The sequence below is a fragment of the Corvus cornix genome, chromosome 19, assembly GCF_000738735.6.
Source record: "Corvus cornix cornix isolate S_Up_H32 chromosome 19, ASM73873v5, whole genome shotgun sequence".
Taxonomy (NCBI): Eukaryota; Metazoa; Chordata; class Aves; order Passeriformes; family Corvidae; genus Corvus; species Corvus cornix.
This window is the reverse complement of record NC_046348.1, coordinates 2,886,124-2,913,554: the sequence shown is the minus strand read 5'-3', so window position 1 is coordinate 2,913,554 and position 27,431 is coordinate 2,886,124. Positions and strand designations below refer to the sequence as shown.

The 27,431-nt window shown below is 45.7% G+C and overlaps 1 protein-coding gene across 4 annotated transcripts in view; it reads right to left on the bottom strand.

Moving 5' to 3' along the window:
* Nucleotides 1-27,431, bottom strand: part of CASTOR2 (cytosolic arginine sensor for mTORC1 subunit 2) — a 143,022-nt gene that overhangs the window by 16,742 nt on the left and 98,849 nt on the right. For all 4 annotated transcript variants that reach the window (XM_039563009.1, XM_039563010.1, XM_039563011.1 and 1 more), the window contains 5 exons: nucleotides 4,895-5,088; nucleotides 3,903-4,035; nucleotides 2,474-2,597; nucleotides 1,776-1,886; nucleotides 325-407 (listed from right to left, as the gene is read on the bottom strand). In XM_039563009.1, the coding sequence (XP_039418943.1) occupies nucleotides 325-407; nucleotides 1,776-1,886; nucleotides 2,474-2,597; nucleotides 3,903-4,035; nucleotides 4,895-5,088 (645 nt within the window). The remainder of the gene's footprint in view (nucleotides 1-324; nucleotides 408-1,775; nucleotides 1,887-2,473; nucleotides 2,598-3,902; nucleotides 4,036-4,894; nucleotides 5,089-27,431) is intronic.

The following is a 27,431-nucleotide window of genomic DNA, read 5'->3' as shown; positions in this document are numbered from 1 at the left end:
ATTTCAGTAATCTACAATGCATTTCCATGCCACCTTTTTGTCCAGTTTTTCTCTTTAACCAGAGCCCCAGCTGTAGCCACCTCTGAAGTCCAGTGGACGAATGCAATGTAGCTGCAACTGTTGAGCATGTAGCACTTTCAGGAGTATATTCAGAAGTCAAACTTAATAGAGTCAGACTTCTGTTTGAAAATCTCAGCTCACAAAGTCATGTTAAACTGCTGGCTCTTAAAAAGCATCATCCCCAGATGGATTTTTCCATACCCCTTGAAGGCCCTGAGGTGACTGAGTGCCTGCGCACCAACTGATCCCCCAAATGTTACTTACCAAAGCCAAGAGGCTGCCCACCAATCCGCACCATCTTCCAAAGTTCACCAGATGCACTTGTAAACAACAAATTATTAGGAAATCTGTAAAAAAAGGAACACCAAACATAGCAATTAAAACACAGCAGTGTGTCAGATTCTGCCTGTGAGGGATCTGCTTTTCCTGCATCCTTGAGATGTTTGAAGCCAACTATAATGGGGTGGTAGCTTGGGCAAACTGGGAAAACTCAAGGCAGGTGGGGCAGATGCACCTGCCTGACCTTTCAAGTGTCCTACAGCAAATCAGCATCTGCTGCTGGAGGTGGGCACAGGTACCCAGAGAGGCATGGGAAAAAATTTTTAAGCAACAGACTGTGCCCCAGCTTTACAAAAGTTGAGACTGACGGTTTGATTTGAGCTGCATTTGGAAACACCTAGGGATGGAATATGTTTCCATACCTGCTCTCAGGGATGTGAACGGTAACCACTGGTTTTGTGTCTGAGCACCATCAGTGCTTTTTTCCCTACCATCTGGGGAGGTCCCTGGGACCACTGCAGAGATCTTTATTTCTTAGCAGGGGAAAGGAGACTGGAGGCTAAGAGACTTGCCCAACGTCAAGCAGGCAGCCTGTGAGAGAGATGAATTGGCCCCCCAGGTTTCCCACACCCCAGGCTGAAGCTCCAGCCCTCTGGCTCCTCTTGAAGACAGACAAAGGTTTACTCCAATAAGGTCAGAGAAACATTCAAGACGGCAATTTATTAATTTGAAAAACAAGTCGCTGTGGCAGGGAACTTGCCCCCAAGAACCAAACCCAAACTGCACTGTATGTCAAAAGCAAATCTCAGCAGTACAGCACCCTCTCTAGCCTCCAGACCTCAGAGCCTCCTGTGCTGCAGAGCTGCAGGAGCAGAGACACACACACACACAGAGGCTGAAGTTTTCTCACCAGTTGACTCCCTCCTTTGCTAGATGAACAAGTCATGGGTTCCCACTGCACAGGGATGACTCAGGACATTATCATCATAACAAGACTCCGAACCAAGCCCATCCATGTGTAAAAGCAGTGCAAGAGGACTGTATCACTGACATCCCCATCCTGATTTTGGCCTTTAGCAGGAAAACTTCAAACATCTACACCAGGTTTTCCTTTTGGGTTTTGCTCTTAAATGCACAGCTAATGAACAACAGAATAAAAATGCCAAAATCACTTTGCTCCAGTGTTCCTCTTTTGAAAGTGAGATAACTCTACATCACGTTGATCTGTGATTTCACTGAGGGACAGACAAGTCCAAAATTTGTCTAAAGAACTAACATGCCAGGTTTTACTCAGGAAAGTATCAGGGTGTACAGGGCCATGACACACATACAAAGACAGTACAAATAACTAACATGGAGGAGTCTAAGCTGCTTCCTGCTCCTTTGTGAACATCCCTTTTTTTCAAGGTCCGGGTTACTCTAAGACCAAAGCTCACCTCTGTTGTGTCTGGACATCCATGACCAGGGAGATGTAACCCTCAATGAGAGAAAAGGAGAAAAATCGAATATGTCCCGAGTCTTCGTTGCCCACCACTGAGTCTTTTACTCTGAGGAAACAGAAGAAAATGACATTAACAGTGGCTAGAAGAGCACAAAATAAAGGTTCTTAAAGCAGATATAGCCAGTGAAACCAGAAACGTTCATACACTGACTTAAGGAAGTGACACTGAGTCCTGCCATACTATACTGATTTTATTTTTTTTTATTTTGCAGGTGGAAGACCATCCAGTCCCCACAATTGACAAAACTCTCCATCTCTGCCTCAAGGTCCCCTCACAAGAGGCTGTGGGCCAGGAGCCACAGGCACCAAGGGGCAGCAATCCAGCCAGCCGTACATGCTCCGGCCCCGTGTGGATATGCAGCACACTGACCACACGGCTACTCTCACCTTCACTCTGAAAATGCTCAGTTTTCCAAAGCCAGCAGATGTCTTTGGGCACCCTCAATCACCTGTTGGCTTCCACCTGTTGGGACAACCCTCTTGAGCCTGTGAAACCTCCCTCCCTCAGTGCAGAGTACTGGAGCAGCACAAGGCCACAGCAGATCCCAGGGCACCCCAGAGAAGCAGTGGGAATCTGTGCCTCCAGACTCTGGGCACACCTCTCCTGGAAGCCCATCTCCCTGCAGGACCTACCCATTGGAGTAAAACATGACATCCATTAGGAGTGTAGCAACAGTGGGAAGGGTATCTGGATCCAGGCTGGTGACGCAGAACATATTACTTGGACTGGAAAGGGGATGAATGACAGGCCTCTGAACTGAAAGAGACACACACACACACACAGACAACTATGAAGCCACATCTGCAGCAGACTCCTGTCTCATCAGCTGTGTTATCCATGCACTGGCAGCAGCCACAGAGAAAGCTGCTGTATTTGTAACACAGTATTTATAAAGCAGTGCCTCATTGCTGAAGCCCTGTTGGCTCTCAGGGAATGAGGGGCCTGTGGACAATCTGCTCCTGTGCTGGTCTCCCTGTGGTATAGGGTGGTATTACCTTGAATACCCTGCCCAGCTCTCTGCTCCTAGGGGCTTTCAGGCCATTGGGTGCATCCACATGAGTGAGGGGCAAGCTAAAGGAAGTGCCAGGAGAAACTGAAAAGTGGAAAAAAATACAGGCTTCCACCATTTAAAAGGCAGGGTTATGGAAGGCATTTCTCCAGCTGTGGTTGTTAGCAGTCCATCCGGTTTTCCCTCATTTCTGGGGACCTATTTTGCCATAATATCTTGAAAAATTAAAAACCAGCTGCCACACTGCAGTTTGTCTAACACATTGCAGCCAGGGGCTGAGAAGCAGCCAGCATTTAGACATGGAACTAGTAAACAGAGCAACACAGCAAACTGCATACCTGTGCATTATCAACATGTGTTTCAGTGTGCCCTTTCTTGATGCTTTTTTTCTTTAAGACTCATTTTTTTAAACTAGGTGATTGTTAGCTCTTGAATGATGAAAGTGAGTGGTATTTCATAATAACTGATCCCTGCTTTGGCTGGTTATGGGCAAAAAATTACACACGTGTCTGTAGGTAAACATACGTATATAAGTTGTTCCTTTTCCTGATTGTACCCTTTGGCTTGATGCTTGTTCCTCTAGCCTGCAAACATCCTAAGGTTCTTTACAGCCCTGGACTCATTGTGGCCTTGATCCTCACTGGCACTGAAGTATGAAAGTTGAAAAACAATCTTCTCTGTGCATCACTGCAATATTTAAAACAAGCTTTTAGAAAAGCCATTTTCCTTTGCAATGTTGAAGTGTGGAAATATGGGCTACAGACAACATTATTTTTGCAACTACAATGAACTATACTTTAACCTTCTGTCCTACAAAAGGCATGTCTCCTCTAGAGAAACTAGCATTAGAAGGCCAAAATTCAGCCAAACTTACCAGCACTGCTCAGAAAGTTAAGAACCTACTCAAATCCTTGGTTGTACTGGGATAGGCTTGTAAGATTATCATCTTACGACAGTATTCATCCAAATGTTGAAGGAAGCTAGGAGGCAGGACTTCCACCCCACCCAGGGACACCAAATCACTGGCAAGCTGAGCCTGTGCTGGTCCTTACCTAGTTTTGGTTTGACAAATCCATTTGTTATCCCAAAGTCATCGGCAGCCACTGTCTCCCCATTCACTACTCTGAGGATGGTGAACTCGGCAGCCAGCGTGTGCATCACGAAGGGTAGGTCTCGCTCACGCACCTGAAGGTGACAACAGGATTATCTGGTGATGGCGTGCACCAGAAATGACAAAACACTGCAGTGGAGGGTACATACTTTCAGTGCACAGCAAAGTGGACACATGACTCCTGCTTGAGCCAGCAGATAGTTACTATCTAGGTGTATCTTAAAAGAAGCACACTTGGTGATATCACTGGGAGTATCAGTAGGATTAAGCACCAAAGTGCTTTTACGACTGTAAAAAGAACGTGGAGATTTCTAAGCAGGAGATGCTTCACCTGTTTTTCATCATTCCTTCAACAACTCAGCACTGCCTGTTCTTCAGTCTTGTTTCCTCAGGAAATAAGGCTATGTCTTGTGTGCATGCACACACACGTGTGTGTGAGACAGAAAGACTGCCTGTCTGTACCCAAAACATGGAGCCTCTTGGCCATCACCAGCCAACCTGACAGCAGACACTGTGTTTCTCTAACCTCCAGAAAACCAAAGATGCAGAGCAGGCACACTATGCATCTGCGGGCTCCTGCCTCCATCTCTAAAGCATAAGAGCCACACAGCTCTGCAAGGGATGGATGGTATAACACATATACTAGGATTGCAATGTCTGAGTGATGGTGGGAAGTGCTACCAATATCTCCATTGCAAGGAGACTGTAGTGTGGGCTCAGCACTCTTATTAGACACCAGACAACCCATGACAACAAATGCTTCATCCCATAGCAAAAGCTCCTCCTGTCAGAGGGCCTAACTACAAGGGACAGAGCTCTGGGGAAAGCAGACTGGTACTTCTGCCACTCCCCAGACAACTTGTTCCCAGAATTGCCCAACTGAACTTTCATCTGGTGGCAATAACTCTGCCTGGTTCCCTCACGTCCTCTTACCAGGATGAAGTCCGTCTGATAGGTGGAGAGCATAAACACTGAGATGTTTTGGTCAGCTAGAGGTGCTATGACTGACTTGGCAATTTTGGTCACTCCGATGGGCTGGGAGCTGGAGAAGCCACCTCCACCAGACACCACGTTGAGGGCAAGCCATGTTGCATCGGCCACGCTCAAGTGTTCCGAGGAAGGAAGCTCTGCAGAGATAGAAGCAGAGGACAGAGGTTTGTTTTAGAGGCAGAGAGAGCCAGAGGTCCACTATCTGCCAGTATGTGCTTAGCACAGACCTCAGCACAAGGAGTGAGATGAGCCCCCTTATCCAGCCAACCTCCTGGGCTTCCCATGCTGCTCCACAGGCTCATACTGTGACACTCTTTCATGTACTGATTGCATCAATTGCCATGGCAGGATTCATACAGATTGTCAAGGACAACACGGAGAACTGCAGGAGACTCAGCAATTCACTTGGATACCAGTGACCAGCTCTGTTGACCTTCCCAAGTGGAAACAGCCTGTGGTCGTCGTGGTTACAAAAGGAGAGTGCCAGTGTGGGCGGTAACAAACTGTGTATTCCACTTCCCTCTACATCATTCCTGACAAACTGTTAATGATGGGTCGTTTGCAGGAGCTGCCCAGCACACTCCTGCACACCTGACACCTCAGGCTATCAGCTGGGTGTTAAATGAGATAAGGGAGAAGAGGCAAATCCTTCGAGGCAGGGTAGTGTTTCTTCTTCACACCAATGACTCAGCTGTGGTAACTCCCCTCTGGGGAAGTACCAGCACAGTCACACCCATCCTGAAGGGGTCATCTCTGCTACTGGGCCTCAATGGGCACCACCAGAATAGGAGCTGTAACTTCGACCATCAAGAACTCTCAAAAAATATCCTATGACTCACAGTATGACATCATTCCACTGTGAAACTCCCTGCCCTGGGGGAGGTACTGAGCATTCCTGCCTGAACCTGAGCGTATATAATCTTGAGGTTTGTGGGCTTGGGACACCAGCATCACCACCACTGAACGGATCCAGAGGATCAGAACTTCCAAAGGACCACTGCTTTTGACTGCAACCATCACTTGACAGGACTGCAATCAGCACCCTGACCAACAGGGTGCCAGGTTGTACTCTTTGTTGCAATCTTCTGTGTATCATTGTATTTATTGTAATCTTTCTATTAAATTATAACTCCAACCTGAAATCGCTCTCAAGGTAATTCTGTGGGGATTCTCCCACTGGTTTACTTTCAAAGCAGCACATTGGTCTTTGATTTAAATCTCTATCATACAATTTCTCCAAACATTTTACTCAAGCTGTTCTGTCCTCTTTTGTTTCCATTTTCCCACTCTAATCTAAACCCAAATTTTGTACTCCTGGACTTGAGATGAGGTTGACAGAGTAGCCTGGGCACTATCACTAGTCTTTGAAGATGCAGAGCAGGCACACTATGCATCTGTGGGCTCCTGCCTCCATCTCTAAAGCATAAGAGCCACACAGCTCTGCAAGGGATGGATGGTGTAACACATATACTAGGATTGCAAGGTAAGCACATACTAAGATAATGCAAATTACTTTGGAAATGGAAAATACTAAGAATAATTCCATTCCACTTGCTTCTAATCTGTTGTGGTTAAGTAGTTAAAAATCTGCAGCTAACCATTTAATGCAAATTATTAACTGTTTTAAAAAACCCTTAATCTATTGACAGCCCAGAAAACCAGATGCAGACTCTGGAATGAAGGCATACACTGCTCTAGGATTCTCTGGACTTCAGATTTTTGTTTGGCAAATTATAGAAACAAACAGGTCAGATCCAGATCCCAACGAACAAATGCATAATCCCAGCTAAATCTACTTGGTGTAAGGAACCTGATCTCAGATGCAGATCCAGCCAGCAAGGACACAGCAGACATCCTAGGGGAGGCCTATACACTTAGCTCAGAGGTGAGATGCAGCCCAGGAGTCTGAAAGCATAAACCCCAGCATCACTGCTCTTGCAGTCAGCACTCTGGTACTGTAGGCAAGTGCTCACATGTCCCCATGACCACACACTCTTGGCTCCTCCATGCAGTATCCTTTCTTTCTCCTTCAGCGAGACCTTTGGGAGTTGTTTCTGTACAGCCCCAGACACCGTGTAATAAATTCCTAACCTCACCCTCTCTGAATCCTCAGGCACCACTTCTCTGAGACACTGACAGCACTGAAAACCCAAAATGAACTGAATAACAAACACTATTCATTTTGCTCTCCTCAATAACCTCAATTGCGTATGGCATGAAAACAACCCTGAGCAAACACACTGCAAACAGTGGGGATACTGAGGTTTCTGCTTCTGTATTTTGATGTTTAGCTTCATAAGCCAATGTTTCTTTTTTAATAATCAGAGCTTACTGGAATGAAAACTAGACACCAGGGAGAGGGGGTGAGTTTGTACATTAATCACCAGCACGTTATGTCAGAGAGACCAGTGCAAGTTGCTTGCAGCAAATTATTGCAAAAAAATACCATTTTCTCATCAGCCCTTTGCATCAGAAAAGCACCTCTAAACCCAAGCTTCCTGCATCACCTGGCATGGAGAAGCTAGGGCTCAAAACAACTGCTGCTGAGCTACATATGCTTCAGGGTCCTGTTCTCACCAACTGATCCCACCTGCAGTGGGCACATCCCAGGTATGCTCAAGTCCACTAATGACTCACTAGTGGCAGTGAGAGCAAAACTCATTTCCCTTTCTATAAACACAGTAGATGACATTTGCGCTTTGTACAGGTGACAAGGACTGCAGTTCATTAAATATCAGTTCAAACACAATTTTGGGCCAGGGATGTGATGGAAGATGCAGTATTTCATGGTGGACAGAGGCATTATCCCGTTTCACTCCAACAGCAGCCGCGCTGGATGAGCTGCCCCAAGAAGACCTCATCAAGCTCTCCTCAGGGGGAAGGCAGGCTGATTTGCTCATAGCACTTGTAATTACTCAGAAGTGTTAATAAATTTTGGGTTTATGTGTTTAACAGGCCCTATGAAGTGTGACAAAGGCCACTCCATTCACTTAAGTAAGCTGCTTCTTATGATTCAATTAACTTGGAAAAATATATAGGAAGTGATTGAAATACCAATTTTGGACACTGTTTCCACGAGGCAACCAGATGGAAAAGTACAGCCCAAATTTTAATGAAACAAACCCAGGCTGAAGGTTCAACAAATTCATCTAAATAGTGTTCAATAAGCCATGTGGGATGGTGCTTTGCCAGGAAGCTGTTGAATGCTGTAAACCCAAAGAGAGCCAAAACCACCAGTTGTAACAGCGCAGACTCAGCGAGGCAGAATAAGGTAATAAATAAAGAGCAAAATGAGGAATTGCCCATGTTTCAGTACCAACTCACCACTGACACCACTTTCCCCACAGGAGAACAGAGCTCCAGGCCCCCACAGCTTCAGCATTGTCACATGCCTTGTCCTCCCACCGGACAGAAATTTCTCTGCTGGGCTCTCAAGATTCTCTTGCAACTGGTTTATCAGAGTGCAGTCACTCCCACTTCTGATCATGGAGGATATCTCAACTCTAGCTGAGAAAGACTCCAAAAGGTCAGAGATGTGGGCTTAGTTTACTATAATCAGGGTTTTCATTTTGACCTTTCATTGGGATGAAGCCCTAAGATTTTTCTGGTTTTGCTGTGTAAGGCTTTGCAGAGCTGGTAGCAGAAGGCACCAGCTGCCTGCAGGCTCTGTAACCATCATTTGCTGCCCAACATGACAACTACCACAGTCTGGAAAAGCAGGCTTCCAGACTCAAGCTGTCATTCCATCCATGGTCTCTGGCATCGAACACCACAGTCTCAACAAGATGTGATCATTGTGATAGTTCAGGATGATTTGCTCTGGCAATGCAGTGCTGGGTACCAAGTGCTGGTGGGCTCCACAAACTGTGGGGCTGCTCTCCATTGGCACAGGTATCAAACTAATGCCAGTCCCTGTGCAAACCAAACCCAGCCAACATGTCAAATAACACTTAGGGCGTAACTGCTTATTCACAGCACAGGTGACTTACAAGATATGGAGTCTGTCCACAGCCTCACTGGCCCATTTGGCAGCCCCAGCTGAAGTAGAGCAGCCTCCCTAACACATGTCAGCCTGGGATGTGAGGTAGTGAGTATCATATCGGCCATGATTGGCTCCTGAGCTCCAATAATCAATACCATTGCCAAGGAGGACAAACATTGGCTGAAACCCAAATACGATTGAATTGCTGCCGCTGTAAGTACTGTGAGCTGGTGCTCCATGTGACACTCCTAAACTATCCTTGCTGGGATGATGACAACATTCCAGCTCAAGGGTCTCTGCAAGCAGCCAAGGAAGTCACAGAAAGCAGGGAAGGAAGATCTCCTGGTTTACAACCCTGACCAAAGAGTCAGTCTGACAGTACCAGTCTGCACAACATTAGGAAAACAACATTTTTTCTGTCTACATTTTCTACCCTGAAGACCCCTCAGTTTCAAACACCCTGCATAGCAGGAGGCACAGCACTGGGAGAGAGCCCCACCTCTCCAAAAGGACACTGGAAAACGTGCAAAATGCTCTGAGAAAGGGCAACACCACCAGAACTTTTTTCCCCTTTCTGTACCTAGTTTAAATGGGTTCACACTTCTCATGAAAAAGTTATAGTTAAGGGGGAAATAACTGGAAAATGCACAGTTCCACAACAGAAATGCATTTCACCTAGCCACACTGATAGCTGGATGAATCCTGTTCAGTGCGCTGCTAACTAACTCCCTTCCTCCACAAAGACACCTTGTGAGCTGTTTTCTGTGGACTCTTCCAACTTTATGGCAATCAGATACCCACTTCAGGACACCTCTCAGCTTCCAAGTGAAACTGTAGATAAATGATGGATTTATCATAGTGCTTGGAGAGAAATGAAGACCCTCAGCTGGTTTGTTCCTTCGGTGTGGTATGTTAGATCATCTCCTAAGCACTCATCTTCACCCAGCACACAAATTTTTACATTATAGCAGAGTGCTCTGAGTGATGTGCTACTCCCCAGTTTGTTCTGGTGCTCTGAATGAACCAATTGCTCATTTGATTCATCATCATTATGAGGCTTACATTTGTACCCACAGTTAACTCCGAATATTGAAAAATAATGAAAATAAAAAATATTGTGGATTTTCTGACCAGGCTTCTGGCTTTAGAAACCTTACACTGTTTTAATTTCAGCTTTTATAGTTTCCTTCTGCAAAAATGGCAGCTAGACTCTGGCTTGCATTTAAAAGATAGAGGAAGAGGCTCCTGCAGTAACAGGACTCCAATGGTAAGTCATTAAAAATAAAAGTGCTGCCAACTGCAGAAGTCACGATAAATTGGGAGAGCTGTCACCCACTGCTGCCAAGTGGCAACACAGTTTATGTGTATATGTGTATTTAATAGGATCTTCATGTTTATTAAAGGTTCTCTTCCCACTCCCCAGTCGAAGCTTTTCATTGCTCTGCAGTTTTAAAATCCCATCTTAAAACGAAGCGAGGGATTATCCAAGGTTGTAAAGCCTGATCCAAAGCCTAGGCATCTTTCTGACTTCTCTGTCAGCCTCACCACACTGGAGGGCCTGGAGAGGCCACTGGGTGTGGCAGGTGGCAGCTGCTGGGTGAGTGTGCCGTGCCCCAACCACCAGCAGGGAGCTAAGATGCCCAGAGCCCACTGCCAACACCCAACTGGTGTAGTTTCCCTGACATCTGCATAAAACACACGTGTTTGACCTGGATATCTCTGCTCAGGAAACATTTTAGGAAACTTTTATTCTTGCAGGCACTGTGGAAACTGGCTACATGAGCTCAAAATCTTGAAGGGAGAGTGGGTGGAAGGTAACACCTGAATCTCGTTTCTTTTGAGAAATCAGGCGAAGTGAACATTCCTTTAATGTTGGGAAATTGAGTACTCTTGCTTCTCGCTTCCAGAAAGCTGTGTGAAAGGGGTTAAAGCAGGATAAAGATATTTATTTATCAGTTTCAATAGTGTGCTAAAATCCAGAAAGAGCTCTAAAGTTTGTCCAATGGCCCAATGTCCAGCTTTGTGTGTTCTGGTCCTTGCTACTCTGGAAGCACAGAAGTTTTTCCTGCAGAATGCCACATTCCTTGCTTTTACAGGCCATCTAGTGCAACCTTCCTGCAATGGGTAGGGATGTCTTCAACTAGAGCAGTTTGCTCCAAGTCCTGTCCAACCCAACTCTGAATGTGTCCAGGGACGGGGCATCCACCACCTCTCTGGGCAACCAGAGATGCTGTGCCAGAGGCAGGAACAGAAGTCAGCCCTGCAAACATGACTTGTGACATGAGGAGCGCAGTGCCTCCAGCACTGCCTCTCTGCCTGCAGCGCCTTTGGGCTCAGGCTCACACACATGCGCCGGCAGTGAGACATCCAGTGCATGGCAGGGATTTTTAAACCTCCACATGTCCATTAGATACCGAGTGCTATCAGCAAATATGACAGCAGGTTTCTCCAGGATCACAGCGACAGGGACAGAAGACAAGGGAATCCTCTAAGCCCTTTACTGGAGGGAAAGACAAACACATTCATCCCACCTTTATTTTATAAAAATTAGTAGACTCAAACTTTAATTTATGTGTCTTTTATTACTCTTTGTGCATCTCAGATTTCCTCTGGATGCACCTGGGCATCTGCCTGGGCACCTCTGTAGGACTGGATCCACAGGCAGGGAACCTTGCCACCTCTAACTTTGTGCTTCTGTGCTTCTGACACTTTCTCCTAACAGAGCATGCAAAACTGAGAGGTTTTTTTTATTCCAAATACCCTTAACATGGAAGCTGTGAAACTTGTCATCTCATTTCCTATTTAGGTATTATCCTACTCACACAACTGTCAAAAGAACATAGTTAAGTTCATAAAATCACGCACTCTGTAGTGAGGAAGTAACAGCTTGACATTTTATATATATCTGGCCTCAATGTTTCTGTGCCTCAGTTTCCTACCCATAAAGTGGATACAAACCACCTATTTCTTCTAAATCTTGCTCTCAAGAACCAGCTGACCTGTTCAGCGAATGTTTATATACATCTCACAACTGAAGCATTTCACAGCTAACTCAAAGCAGCATAGAAAATTCCTGCACAAAGACTTGAATTTCTAAAAACAGGTTAGAATGGAAGGGACTGGGAAGTTTTGTTCTGGCCTCTTTGAGCATCTTTGCTTTGACTCTAAGGGAGGAAGCTGTTTGTGCTAGTGCTATTCCAGGGATAATTAGGTAGGTTTGAAAAGCAAAGGTCTCTTAATTTTCACTATCAAGAACATAAAAGGCAAACAGACAAACAGACAGAGGAAAAGAAAGAAAATGAAAACCAGAAGTAAGCAAACAAGAACACACTCTAGGGAAAAGCAAGCACCCTGAGTCTGTCAAAGTCCCTCTCCCTGAGCTCTGAGCAGCTGTCTCAGAGCATCTGGAACAGACCAGCTCTCCCCAGACCCACGCCTCCTAGGAGCATTCCCAAAGCAACTTCAAGCAGTGCATCTTCCCTCACTTCTTGCATGACATTTATTTGTACTAGTCCTTGTCTCCTGTTACAGATTTTCTTTCAATTTATGGAGTAATTAACACTAAAGGCTATTTATGGATTTACACTGTAGGATGGGTGAATGTACTCAGTGCAATTTTCTCATGTTGTCCTGACAATTCAATTCAAGCTCCACCTGGTACAATAACCATTTTGAATTTTCAACTATTCATGTGAATAGGACATATTACGTACACAGGGAATTACACATGTGGCTCTGGGTCCTATGTCCATTTAATGGAAACCACTGTTATTAATCACACAGAAGGGAGTCCTCTAAGCCCTTTACTAGAGGGAAATCATAAACACATTAATCCCACCTTTATTTTATAAAAATTAGTAGACTCAAAAATCTGCTTCAAAGAGCACTTGAGGTCAATTGGGGCATTTTTTCAAGCCCTGTTCTCAAAGAGAGAGAAATGACTGCTAACACATCAAGGGATTTAACACTGGGTATTTACAGCCACCTCAGAAGCTACAGCAGACACTATATAATCTCAGCCATCTTCATTGAAGCTTCACTGTCCGTGTAAACAGTTTGCAGGGGCAAGTGAATATTCTGAAACAGATGGAAACGTTTTATGTAAAGTACCTACTTTTCCTCAACTATCCCATTCACTATGCCCCAGACCACAACTATTTCTGCAGGCACTATGATCCAGCAGCTCCCAAGCAAGGCCTTTATAAAAAAATTTAGGGAAGGGAGACTACACTGCTGTAAAGCTTCTCCACTGTTATACATCTGCCCATGTACCTGCATGAGATAGGAAAGTCTGACAGGAAAGCACTGGATTTGTCATGTTCAAAGATGGAGAAATCTGTATTTTTACCACTAATGGTACAATTACAAAGACATCCCAGGCACAACATCCATGCCCTGGGATAATGGAGGAGGACAGCATGGTGTTGCTGCCTGTTCCGAGCTTCCCTTCCCCCTCCCCAAGACAAGCCAGGCCTTGCCTCTGCCATGTGTTCTGAACTCCTTTGTTCCAAGCGCGGGCAAAACCGAATGTAACTCAAACTCTCCAGCAGTGTCTGACTGGCCGCTCACCCCGGGTCCGCCCCCAGTCCGCCCCTTTCCCGTTTCCGAATAAAAGAAGGGCCCAAGAGGGGGCCCGCCCTATTTTGGCTTTGCAATCCTTCTGCGAACATCTGTGTATTCTGTTTCTGTTTGAAAGCTTCTAATTGCGGGAATTAGGCAAGCTGAAGACTATATTTCTCCCTCTTTGCTTCTACCACAGTATGGTGTTGGTTCTCTTTACCTATCTAGGAACACAGGCACCACTTTCTCAGTAGATGCTAAAGGGATCCTCACCTCTGCTGGCATGGACACGCAGCCTTCGTAGATTTTGAGGAATGAGATGAGGCAGATCCTGAGGTGTGGCACTGTCCTAGAAAGTTTAGTAGCTAGTCTGCTAAAAGCAGCACAAGTAGGAATGTATTTATGCTAGTTCCAGAGCTGGCGAAGGAGCATGTGCTAATTAATTTTTTTTTTTTTGCTCAGCATGTCCTCAACTGTATTTGTACAGAGCAGAGATGACGCCATGTGGCTGACTGATCTATTTACACGTCTGGAGTCCCCTGCTCATCCCCATCCCTGTTTCCCAGTTAAGGGTGCAGACAGGAATTTGGGCTAGTTCCAGCAATCCAAGACACCTGGCACACCACTGGGATTGGAAAAACCAGTGACTTTTACCTAATAGAAGCTGTTCAGGATCTCTCTACTGCACGAATACAGGCAAGCAGAAGAAACTGAAAAGCCCATTTCTGGAGAAGAGCTAAATTAAAGTGAATATTATTGTTGAAGCCTGTTGTGAATGCAAAAAGCAGCAAAAGCCAGATTAATACTCTCTGCTGCTCTTGCTGACCGTAAGAAGCAGAGGCAAGAAATGTGCTGCATTCATAAATGCACAATTTCTGTGCAGCCTTTCTCTCCTTCCTCCAGACTTTTTTATACTCCTTGCCCAGCTGGCTTCTGGCTTTGATGTTTAAGTAGAGCTGCAGGCTGTTTCACACATGCCTTGTTTCTGCCAGACAGACAATCCACGTGCAGGAATGTTGGGGCAGTGGCAATGGCTGCAAATGGATGCTGTGAGTCCATCACAGTGGTCTGGCCCCACAAGATATGACTTACCTGTCTTGAGTGTCAGTAGCTTGTGAGGTGAGACCTTGAGCATATCACATCCTCTCCCATAACTGTGCTTCCCTTTCACATTAAATATTTGGTTGCCAAAGTCCTTCTCTCTTGCACTAAATAAGTATGTGAAATACTGGCATCACAGAGCATTGTGGCTCCTGGGTGTTACAGTAATACACCAAATAATACAGTAATAGCACCAAAATTAAGCTCAGGAGGTGTGATCTGGCCAGCTACCCTTGTGCACTTAAAGGAAGGAGCTCTGCTTTACTTGTGTGCTGGTATTTCCATTTCACACTGTTTTCCCTAAGCCTCCTGTGTCTGCAGCAGGGTGGCACCTCAGAACCATCCCCAGCAGTGCCTGTGACAGTGAGCTGAGGGGTGTCCACACCTCTCCTATCCCTCTGAAGCAGGAAAACCAGCAATGGCTGCAGAAATCTAAGCAGCTGCTTTTTTCTCCATTAGGTTCCAACCTAAACCCAAAAAAAGTGACTCCTTGGTCTTCATCTGGACAGCAGCCAGATTAAAGAAAAGCCAGATATTCCCAAGGGGAAAAGAATGTGTTTGAAATGCAAGTTTCCCTTGAAGGAGAGAGATATTCAACCATATGAAACACAATGTATTTCCTTTAAAATCAGCATATATTCCTCCAAACCTCAGCTTCCCCACCTTCAAGCAAAGAATTAGCATCCCAGTGTTGACTCAACAAAGAGCTGAGTTCAACAACCACCAAGTGCTGCACTATTATAGGCAGAGGCCAGAAACACCACCAAGAGTTTCTGCCTGTCCTGCACTAACCCCATACCCAAGCAGTGGCATGCTCTTCTGCACATTTACCAGACCTGCTGCAGCTGAAGCTGCTTCATCAGAGGCACCCAGTACAAATCTCTGAAGACCCACAAGAACTGATGTGCCTTCCTTTCCTTTCCCTTTCCCTTTCCCTTTCCCTTTCCCTTTCCCTTTCCCTTTCCAGTATTTAGTATCCGATGAGTGTATGCGTATCGGTTTTGCAAGGATTTTGCTGCTATAATTTTCTCCTGGCCTTGTGGAAGCCTTCCAGACTCTCTGTGGTCCTTCACCTGGGACTGATATGAAGGTTGTGGCAAGCAGAAAAGTCAGGTGAAGCTGTGTCCTGGGTGGGTACACAAGACTGCTGTTCCTGGAAGTGCTGCTGCAGTCCTGTGTTCCGCCACAGTGAGAGTCCTGTGTACATCCTAGGTCATGTCCAGAACCACGGGCAGACCTCAGGCAGGGAAATGAATAAGAAATGTCATTTTTAACATTCATTAACTTTACATGAAAACATCAAGATCTCCAACTTTTGAAGCTGTTTTGCTTAAATGCCTGCCTGCCCTTGTTCCAGTTAAAGGATGTGGAGAAGAAGACTTCCCTCCTGGAGATGTTCTTGGATACACAACACTCACCACACCGAGTCAGACCAGAGGCAGTTCCAATAGTGTCCAGTAACAGCTATCCATTACAGGTCCATTTCTGGGGTATTCCCATCTTGCTCTGAGACTACAGAATGGATCCATAGCACCACTCAAATAATTACATCAGTTTAAAAGGGACTTTCAGGACAGTGCAGACATATTTGCACATCTGTGGACAAATCTGAGAGAAATCTGGGCTGGCTACCCAACCCATCACCACCACAAGAATTACTCCTTTTGTCTTCTTGTCATCTGAGCCCATCATCATAAAAAACCAGGACCCTTCCCAGATGCCATCTGTGCAGGCCAGCTGAGCTCTGATGTGTTCCCATCCCCTGACAGTGCCAAGCATACAGGTGACATGGGGTGATGCTGGGAAAAGGATTCACAGCAGCTCAGTTTCCAAATGGTGAGATGTCTTTCCACTTCCCTTTTCCTACTCTATCTGTGAATTTGTGGATGGACAGAGGGGATATTCAGTACTGTGACTGAACTGGGAAAATCTTTCCTTGGCTGGGAGGTGCCAAATTATTCCAGAGGTGTCATCAATCTGCCATTTCTGAAAAGCCAAGTATACAACTGTAAGGGCTGCACACACTAACTCAGGCAGATCCTCCTCTTCTACAGATGAAGTCCTTAACGCAATGGCTGAGTTACTCCAGCCAGCACCCCTTCAAAGGCATGGTGTGAGAGATGTTACTGGGAGTGAACCTTCCCCTCCTGCCAAAGCATCAGCTCTGTGAGACAGACAGGATCTACCAGCCAGCCTGGAAAGAGGCAAGGACTGCAAATAATGCCACTGACTCCCTCTCCCCTCCAACCCCTCTGCCTGGTTACATGCCACCTTAAAGCTGTCCCTTCTGACTCAGCCTGCAGCATTTCATCCAAAGGGGTCTGAGGCACAGGCAACTTATCTGACTCTGTGAACAGGCTGCTTTTCTGGAGGGAGATAGGTGTTATGTTTTTCAAAATCTACTTGTAATTCAGGGGTAGACAACTGCTACTCATTTCTACTTACATGCACACACCACCTGCAGACAAGACTGCCTCCAGAAATGGGATTGCACAGCTCATCCCGCCCCTGCCCCAAAGGGCTGCATGCAGGGTGCAGCCTTGCCAGCACGGGAGGGGGTGCTCCCTTTGGCCCTGTCCTGCTCTGCACCAGTGCTGCCACACCAGCCTTACCCTGGGCAAGAAAAACAACCACTGATTTTATTTAAAAATATGAAAGCAAGTCTTCCAGGTAAACCGAACCAGTGCATACAAGCTGGAGAGAGAAATGAATGCAGATGAGTTTATTTTTTACCTCACCTCCTCCCACCAGCACAGGGAGTTGGTAACATTACATCATCGCACACCCCCGCCCCTCGGATCAAACCCTGCAAAGACACAGCTTCTGCTGAGGCTGCTAGAAGCAATGGCCATAGGAAAATTAACTCTTTGCTGTACAGGATGCACTTCCCAGCGGCCAGTAGTGACCCAGTGCTGGATTTTGTGGTCAGCTGTTTTGTGATCGGGGATGTCTGAATCCTCAGAGATGTGAAACCCCAGCAACCTCTGCCTCCAAGTATTTATCTAGCAGAACAAGTATTTTTATAACTGGACAAAGAGTCTGAGTTGCTCCCTGTCTGTCCCAAATGCAGGACTAAAGATGGGCAATAAAGCCACCTGATATACCTCAAGGACTAGGCTGACAGTTTTGATAGAGGGACACAAAATGACGGAGCAGGATTATCAATTTCCACCCACAGACTTCAATTACACAGAATTGAGTACTGTTAGTGTCAATTTTCCTCAAGCCCCACGTGGCCTTACAGAGCAGCCACTGGCTGAGCCAGAGGCACAGGCATCTTGTGGAGAGCAACACAAAAGCTTTTCTTTGCAGGAAATTAAAAAAACAAGGAAACAAACATCAGCACTTGCACAAGCCCCAGACTGGCTCAGATGGAAAATTACCTTGAGACTGTTTGTGTTCCAGATCAATGGATCAGCCGCAGTGCAGGGCAATTAGCACTTTGAAATTATTCAGCAAGCTGAGGGGTGGGAATTTTAAGGGAGATGGTGAGGGAAGGGTGAGAACAAGTAGGAATAACAATAAATCTTTCTGGATAGAAAAGTCAATGCCTGGCGCTGGCTGAGCCCAAGATACAGTGTGAATGTGGCTGTTGGATACTTTTTCAACCAGGCAAATGGGGGACAGAGGGAGGTGGAGGGGCTGAGACTGCATCCTGGGAATGGTTATATGGCCTGAACATGGAAAGCAGAGCACACATTTTCTTTTCAGCAGGTATCTCCCTAGTTATACTATCAGCCTATTTTCTGCTGTACCCAGCACTCCAAGCAAGGCAAAAATACTCTGTAAGCCGATCCTCCCTGTGAGAGGTGGGAGGGCACAAGGTGCAAACTGGCCACTCAACACTTCAGGCAGGCACCAGCTTGGTTAGGGCTGCGTCCAGGTCTGTGACCAGGCTCAGGACCAGCTCCCTTCAGAGGAGTGAGCATCCTCACAGGGGCTGGGTGGCTGTCTCCAACCATGGTCTTCAGCAGCACGCACACCTTTGTCATTTGGGATGTTATGAAGATACTGGTCTGCTTATTCCTATCAGGAACAGGAAGATCTCATTGTTTCCTATGTGCTGACATAGCACTCACATACATGCAGCATGCTTTACTGTTGCTCTCAGAGAAGGAGGGAGGGAGGGAAGCAGGGATGACGGTGGCTGGCTCCAGTGTAACCTCTTTCACAGCCCTTCTTTACACAAATCACATCTCCAAACATCCAGGAGAAATGAGACATTGCTCAGATGGGCCTTTTTCCCCAACCACAGGAGTAAACAGGAATGCCCTTCTCTTCCCATGACCTGGAGAAGCACATGTGGCTTTTGCTATGGGATATGGGGACTTTCTCCGCTGCTCCTGAACGTGAACCCATGAAAGAGTCAGACATCAGAGACACAGCTAGGATTAAAGCAACTACATGAGAAAACCCTGCTCCTTTCCAAAAGGTCTCCATGTTTCTATTATTAATCCAGGAAGAAAAGAAAACCATCTTTACCCAGTTTCCTATTATTCTATATTCTATTTTCTGTTATTATTATTATGTCTGCATCTAATCTGAGGCCAAGGCAAGCTACTGCAAAACTCTTTGAGGCACTGATGCTCTTAACACTTTGAAATCATGCTAATCTGATGAGGCACTGAGAGAATTCTGCAAGCAAACAAACCTGGAGCTGATAAGGAGCATCAGAGATAGAGCACACCAGGTATTTAGTGCTGGGAGCTGGGGAAGGCAGGAGCAATGCCCAGCACAGCTCCCCACAGCCCAGTGCCAGAGCTGTGGCAAGGCCTGCAGAGCAGCTGGCATGGGGAGGGAAGGGAAGGCAGCTTGCCCCAGCCACCGAGCACTGCAGCCCATGACAAGGAACGTTACACAGCAGGATGTAAGCGCTGCTGCTCACAGCTAGAATCTGAGCATTAACATTTCATCACAGAGCTTCCTTCGTCAGGATACAGGGAGATGGAGGTGGAGCACAGGCTAGAAACCACGGATAAAACCAACCAGGATAGAAGGGTTAGCTGCAAATGCAGGTTTCTTCTTGCCTCTGCAGAGTTGGATGAGGCTTGGGAAAACCTGAGTCCTCTCTGCACTGCCTATGGATAACACTGGTGTTCCTGAGACAGCCAGGCTTTTGGGTAATCCAGTGCTAAGTGCCATCAAAACAGCAGCATTAGTAGTAATTAAAAATGAGATGCTTTTAACACCAGGCAGCGTACTTTGGAGGCAGCCAGTTCACCCAAACAGGATTACGATAGCTCAGGATCTTACATCTTTATTTCCACCCTGGGATAAGTGCAAACAGCCTTGGAAGAAACAGGCACAAAATCCACTTAATGTCAAGATGGTTCTGAAGCGAAAATGTATTTTCCCCCCGTTTCTCCAGAACAGTCAAGATAAATACAAATATGGAAAGGGACTGACACTGGAAAGCAAACAGCATTTAGTCACCCACACAGACCTTGAACAAGCACTTTACTTCGTAAGTGAAAATAGCCTGTGAAAGCAGTTTTGTTCAGGGGAAGGAGAGTGGTAAAGAAATCCCTGATGGCTTATTTGTGGGAAATTAGAGCTAAAACCAAAATGTAGGAGGGAAAGCAGAATGATCTATAGTGGGAAACCTCCAGATGGAAGAAGCAGCTGGGTTGTGGTGGTCTACTAGCACACAAACGTGTAATGTAGCTGTGTGCGTCACCAGACATGCTCTTCTAGAGAACCCGTAAGCACACAGCTATGAACTCTCCTCCTGACCAGCCCCATTTTCAGGGAGTAGCAGGCTTATCAGACAGACAGTTTGTCTTCAGGCCACACATGTGAGTTGGCATCGGAAGCATTTGTCCCCTTTTTGACCCCAGCAAATTGGTTTATTCTACTTACACATTTTTGATCTGTAACCCACAACAGGTTTTTGGCACTGTTGCTGGAAGGTCAGGGAAGGACCACAGAAGAGGAAGTCCCAGGCACAGAGCCCTCACAGAGCATAATCCATCAGCTGCCTCTGCCAGGCATTTGCTATGTTTTGAATTCAAAGAATCTCTTTCAAAAACAAAAAAAACCCACTCTGGCATTCATGCCAAGATGGCAAGCTGGTGGAACAGCACATGGAGGATCCTATGTTCAGACAAGGCAGCCAGGCTTACAGAGATGCTCAGCTACAAGAGCTGTGAGGAGAAGATGGGGAGAGGGATCGGATGGGATGGGATGGGATGGAAAAGGCAGATTCATGCATGAAGAGAAACACCCTCTGAGAAGGGGCTCTGCTCCTGCCTGGCACTAAGCACACTGCTGGGCAGCCTGTTTATCAGCACTCCTGCCTGGGGCAGGACAAAGTGCCTATAGAGCTGATGGGGAGCTAAGAACAATTCCCTGCATTTCCTTCTCCCTCCAAGAACTGTAAAAGACATTTCAAAATGTAGACCCTTCTTCCATGAGGTGCCGGTGAACTGATGATTTCTGGCACAGTTTTGTTGAAGGATTCAGTAGGAGAGTCCAGGACATGTACCAGAAGACAGGAGATTCAGCCAGGAGGACAACTTTGGTCCTGAGCTGCTACAAAACAAGTCAGGTGATATTGAGGAACAAGAGACAACTACATGAGAAAGAGCTACGAATATCAACAGTATAGGGAAAAACACACCAGATGATGCTACCAAATGCACATTCTCTTCAAGAGCTCCCAGGTAAACTCATGTATACATGCTGGATGTCCAAGAAGATGCTGTGGAAGGAGGTGGAGGAGAGCTATGGGGATGGGTTTTCAAACAATAGAAGAGCACCCAACTGGAAGAGATGGCACTTAAGAGTTTCCAGCAGTGCTATTTCTAAAGACTTAATTCCCAAATGTCTGAAGAAGATGAATACAGGGGCCAGGAGCTTCCCCTTGCACAAGGCAGGCATATATTTAAAGAAGCAATAGCAGAGAAGAGATGGGCTGGATATCCCCCACTGGAGACAAATCACAGCATTCTGTTTTTCAGCATTCAGGTTTAAAAAAAATCTCCCAAACACGACAGTTCATGACTACTCATCTCACTGAGCAGTACCAGGGGATTTTATCATTACAATTACTTCATCACAGGATCAGCTCTCCTGCAGTTTCCCACCCCATGGTGAAGGACTGCCTTTCCTGGGAAGGGGTAATCCCCACAGGATTAGAGCATTTCGGAGAGTAGGCACACACCTCCCAATCTTCTCAAAGCACACTATTTATTGAACACACACAAGTGACAATACAAGAAATAAGTATGATGGTGATTTTCCCTGGATGGACAACAGCATCTCCCCTCTAGAGGCCCACCTCCAGGCTGTGCTGGATATAAACAACCATGTACTCCTCTGGCTGTCATGGGTGCAACATCACCCACTCACATTCTGGCACGTGAATAAACTTCCCTGCAGTTTGTGTTTCTCAGTAACCCTGCGGTAGTAGTCATGGTGACAAAACTGGGGTCCTTGGCAACACACCAATGATGCTGCAAATCTATGATGACTAATCCTAAAAGCCTAATTTACAGAAGTCATTTAAATGCTTAAAGATATGCAGGTCACTGCAGGGGGCGATTTAATGGCTATGGCATATTTAGTGGTGAAACAGTTGTACAGGAGGAACAGCCAGGACATCTTCTCTCCATAAAATCAAGTGGATTTTTAATGCAAGATGTAGACTAAAGATGTTTAAAGGAAAGCACAATTAAAACATAGGCATAATAACAAACCCAGCTGATTTCCAGTCAGAGACCTGGTCAGAGCTTCCAGATGAAACACTGTTTTAAGTAATAATCCCACACAACAATATCACTGATAAAGTACTGCCTGGTTTATTTGTGCCTATTCAGAATGTAATGAATGCTTTCTTCAATACATCTTGCCCATAAGCATATAACCATGATGCAGGAGAGCCAACTCCCCAGATTGCCCCCATTAAAAGCACACTGAGGACCTTCAGTGCAATGGTTTCCAGCTTTTCAAGGAGAGCCAATGGTCCAGTACCTGCTCCATGCTGGCTGCCCCTGTTCATTTCCCACGGGGGAGCACGTGCAGGACAGTGAATCTTGTTACCTATTCAAGGTTTCAGACCTCCAGCTTTTTCCTGGCACTAAAAAATTTAAGGTCATGTCTTCAATTAATATGCTGCTGATGTCACCAAGGGAAGTGCACCAAAGTGAGTGTACTGCTCTAACTGTGCTTGGCTGGACCAGCAAGGCAGCAGTAAATCCACTGCCTCTTTTTACGAAAGCTTTTACATTTTTCCTTTCCACCTGTCTGCCACCTGTGATCCAACACACAAGAAAATGGAGAGTGGTTTCTACTCACATACAGCTCACCAAAAAGCCTTGGTATAGGCTCTCTCTCTGTCTTTATACAAATAAAAGAATAAACACTGTACACCATATCTTACCCCAGAGAAGGCAAATCATGCTGGCCTCAGTCTGTAGAGTCCTAAATCTGTATCCCAGAGTGCTAAACAATTATCCCTCACCTAATTTGCTGTGGTTTTGAGTAAGCATCCACAGCACTCAACAACTGCCAGAGACAAGCATCGACACACAACCAGGTTAAAACACCTGATCACACATGATATGATTTCTGTGTCCTGATCCACTGCTTTAACCCAGTACCCCCTGCCCTTCCTGCATAGGCACCTTCCAGCAGAAAGGCTTCCTTCATGTGACCAGGAGCTAGGACACGAAGCACATTCATGTGGCAGAATGTAGGCTGCTTCAGTTAAAAGCAAGCAGACAAAAATACTTGTTGGGTAAAATCTTAGTTCTGCTTACGAGGATTTCCCCCTTATTAACACTTGACACAACATAACTGCCCTTGTCATTGCAGCTGAATTGTAGCCAATGCACGCACAAAGCACCATTGGTTCCTGTCATTAGTTTGTCAACATTTCTGTTCCTGTAGAAGAAATCAAGTTTAAATAGAGTTACCTGCACTCCCACTTCATTCTGCTCCTGTAATAAAGCAATAGCAACAACAATAACTATGATAGGTACTAATGACTTCTTCTGCAGTTTAAAGGATGTGTCACTTGATGTGCATAATGCTTGTGTGGATGTAATCATGAGATGCTTCTCGTGTAAATTAATGCAAAACAAATACTCTGTAAGTCTTGAAGACAGACTAAACCTTTGCTCTTCTGAAAAACAAAACCCCTTGCTGATCCCATTTGGGGGTTGAACAGCGATTTTGGAGGGTGTGGACAGTTGTTCTTTCCTGTTATGCCTGCAATGGAGCCATTAGTCTCCTTGACCATTGTTCATTACCAGGATGCATCTACTACAGTAACAAACCTGAATGTAGATTTATGCCATTGATACTAGCATCACAGTCTTAGTGCTTAGGTACAGAACAGTACCATGACTTATCAATAACGAGGAAAAGAAATGGCAATGCTTTACATCAATTACAGCACAAGATGGGAGTCTAAACCCTGCTTTCTGAATCCCTGTGTGAAGTTGCTTCAAGCACAGCTCAGCTTCACCTCTGGTGATAACACGTCTACTACCCTCCCCCAGTACTACCATGAGCCTTTAATTAAACCACTCACACAATTCTGTGATACATTGTGTTATTTACAATGCTGTAAGGCTCTGTGCAGACTGAAATCCTGGATACAAAGATTTTTTTTGCTCATGAGTTTTTCAGCCAGGAGTATTTAGGCTTCTGTTGCTGAAATCAAGAAACCTTGCGTGGACCTTATTAGCGGTGCAGCTCACTGCTGCTGTCTGGGTCACCTCCCTGCTGCTCCTCCTTGGGTCACTTTCAGTAGCCTGTCATGTTCCCTTGTATCAAGGAGACCATAGCTGTGTAGGGCACCATAGCTGATGTCTACTTCCCTCCCCAGCGAGGCTGCCACTGCCCTCAAGCCCTAGCCAAGGCACTTCCATCGCACAGCACTGGTCAGCCCGGGCTGCCCACTCTACCTCTGGAAATGGTACTCCAGGTTCTGCACTGCCACATCGACATTGTGCTACAGAGAGGAAGGGCAAACCATGGTCTGCATCACACCTGGGCCGGGTATGGGCATCTTGGGGTGCCCATTTCTGCAACTGTAGCTGGAGTGAGCATTTGGGCACGATGGCAGGTCCTGTTGGCAGTTCAAAGGAAGGCTTAAGGATGGAAAAGGCAAGGTACTTTTAGCTGCAGCTCAGCTACAGGAGAACAACTTCCTGTAAAACACTACCTATGAAGTTGTTGAGTTTTCAATGGCTGCTGCAAAATCTAATCCCTGCTACACTTTATGCTCGGCTTCTCCTGAAACCCAGTATCTGCCATGGCCATTTAAAACTCAGCTGAACAAAGCATTAGGAGACAGGCTGTGTGGACCGATGGCATGGTCAGTGGGGTGTGCAGAGAGGTGACCTGAAGAGGGATTTACCATTTCTAAAACTCCAGTTAGAAGAAAAAAAACGAGAGTGGACAAGAAGAAGAATAAAAGAACAGGTTGCTGTGCTACCTGGGGGACTTGCAAGCTCTTCTCAACATCTGCAGAAGGGGTTGAATCCAGAACCAGGAACCCTGGGATGATGCTAGTTAAATGCTTCAATGGATTGGAAGTTATCTTCCAGTATATTTTTAGTTGGCACCAACAGACATTACATAATGGCTATTATATAACAGCATTACAGCAACAAATACTGTCTTTTGCGCTTTTTGTTTTTTTTTTTTCTTTCTTTCTCTCACTCTCTTTTTCTTCAAGACCTTCTCCTTAGTGGAGGATTGATCAGTAACTGCACTTTCCATCAAATGAGGCAGGCAAATCCTTAAGATAAAAAACAAATGGAGTAAAAATATTGCTACTAAGCCTGTGAGCACTTCTCTCTTGCCCAACCTCAAACAGAATTAACTATTCCCAGAATAGAAATTCCACTAAGGCTTCTCTGAAATTTAAAGGGACACGCTGTGATTCTCTGCAGACACTAAATTTCTCAATACTGTTTTTTTCTCTATCTCACAGTGATAGTTCAGAAGACAAAAATAAGAGGGTGGGGGAGAAGCACTACATAAGAGATGCTGAGGAAAAACTGAAGGGTTTTTTTTATCTGCTGGTAAGATCATTGCTTGTTGGTGCTCCTTCAAAATCTTCTCTGGCATATTTTTATCTTTTCTTCTTATCAGCCATACTGGCAGAGCAACAAAGACTTTTGCTTCCAAACTATGTGCTACATGAAAGAGAGAAGAAAGTTTCCAGAAGCCAGAAATATTTCCTTTCCTACATTTCCTATCTCTGAACCTAAAGAGAGCCAAAGCAGGCACACTGCCTCTGAATGCAGAAATAAAATCAGTTCAGTGGCACACCACAAGCTCCCATATCACGTCACCCTGCCAACTCAGGCAAGGGCCCTCTGTGCTTCTGTAATCCCAGCACAGAGCCTCCCTGACAAACACAGCAATCCCAGGACTTCTGCCTTTCTCATTCTGGCCCTCTAAAACAAATGACCTGATTCCAGGAAGAGCAAGAGACATAATCTGACAAATAATCTCTTCTTAGCTAGCAAGTTGCTCCCTTCTGTTGTTTCTCTCTTCCACCTCCCTAAACCTGGAAATGCCATTCATGCTCTCCATGGTTTATAAATAAACCAAACCCTGGACTACCTAGATGGGAAGGCAGTGTGCTGTGCACTTCACTGGTGTCACACACAGGAACAAAAACAACCCTGGGAGAGTGGAGAAGGAAAAAACACAAACAAATGCAGCTGCTTGGAGAGCACTATGTCAGCTCAGAGAGAGACTTCTTGGCTCTAAATGCTATTGCAGCAACAGCAGACCCCACTACTGACAGTGGGGCTCTGAAGGTAGCGATTGCAGCCCAGCGTGGAAGCACAGCCTGGCAGAGCTGCTCCTGTGAACATGAGCAAAAGCCCAAGAAAGCAGGACAAAGAGGAAGCAGAAGAGATGAAAATGAATTAGCTGGCATGACAGTGTTAGGTCTGGACTAAAGTAGTGCAGTTAGGGGACAAGAAACAGCATATAAAAACTTACCAAATGTACTAAGTTTTATTATTACATGGGGAATACGGCCTTGTTTTGTGGACTTCTGCCATCTAGCTATTATGATGTTCAACAATTAACTTCAGAAAGAGGAAATTTGCTGGAAAAGCTGGCTTGAGAAGTTGTTTTGAGCTGTGAAGACATGAATGCATGAGACTTCCTCTGCAAGTAGTCTGTGCTAACCACAAAGAATACAGTCCATTTGCCATTCAGGACTGAAAACACTAAGAGAAACAAGTGTCAAAAGCAGTAGGTGTACTTCCATTTGTCATAGATTTCTCCTCAATACAAACCACTAAGGGATTTTACAATAACCGACCACTTGCAGCACTGGAAAATAGCAAATACACATTTAACTGAGACAAAGGTTCATGGTTCTCAGGAGAAAGATTCCTCGTTCATTTCAAAGCTCCTCCCTGCTGAGCCTCCAGCCCCAGGTGCTTGCGATAAAGGCCCCTGATATGGCTGCAGTGGTGTTGCTGCTGTTGAGTGCCCTTCTCAAGATCAAAGCTCTCCAGGCAAACAGCACAACTGCTAAGTCCCTTGTTAATGAACCCTGCGACATGGCTGTGCTTAGATGGCGCTTCCTCATGCACGTATGCAAAGCAGGGGGAAAAGGCATCCTCAGGAATCCACAGCTGAACAGATGGAGGGGCACTGTTTATCCAACACCGACTGCAGTTGCTGCTGCAGCACTTGTGCCGGAGTCGCAGCAAACAGCCTGTCCCCAAACAGCGCAGCCACAATGGGAGCGCGCCTGGGGGTTTTCCTGCCTGGGGGAAAGAAAAGGATGTTTAATTTAAAAGGAAGGGAGCAGCATACAGACTGTGTGAACTTGTAAAAATCAGGTTTCACTCT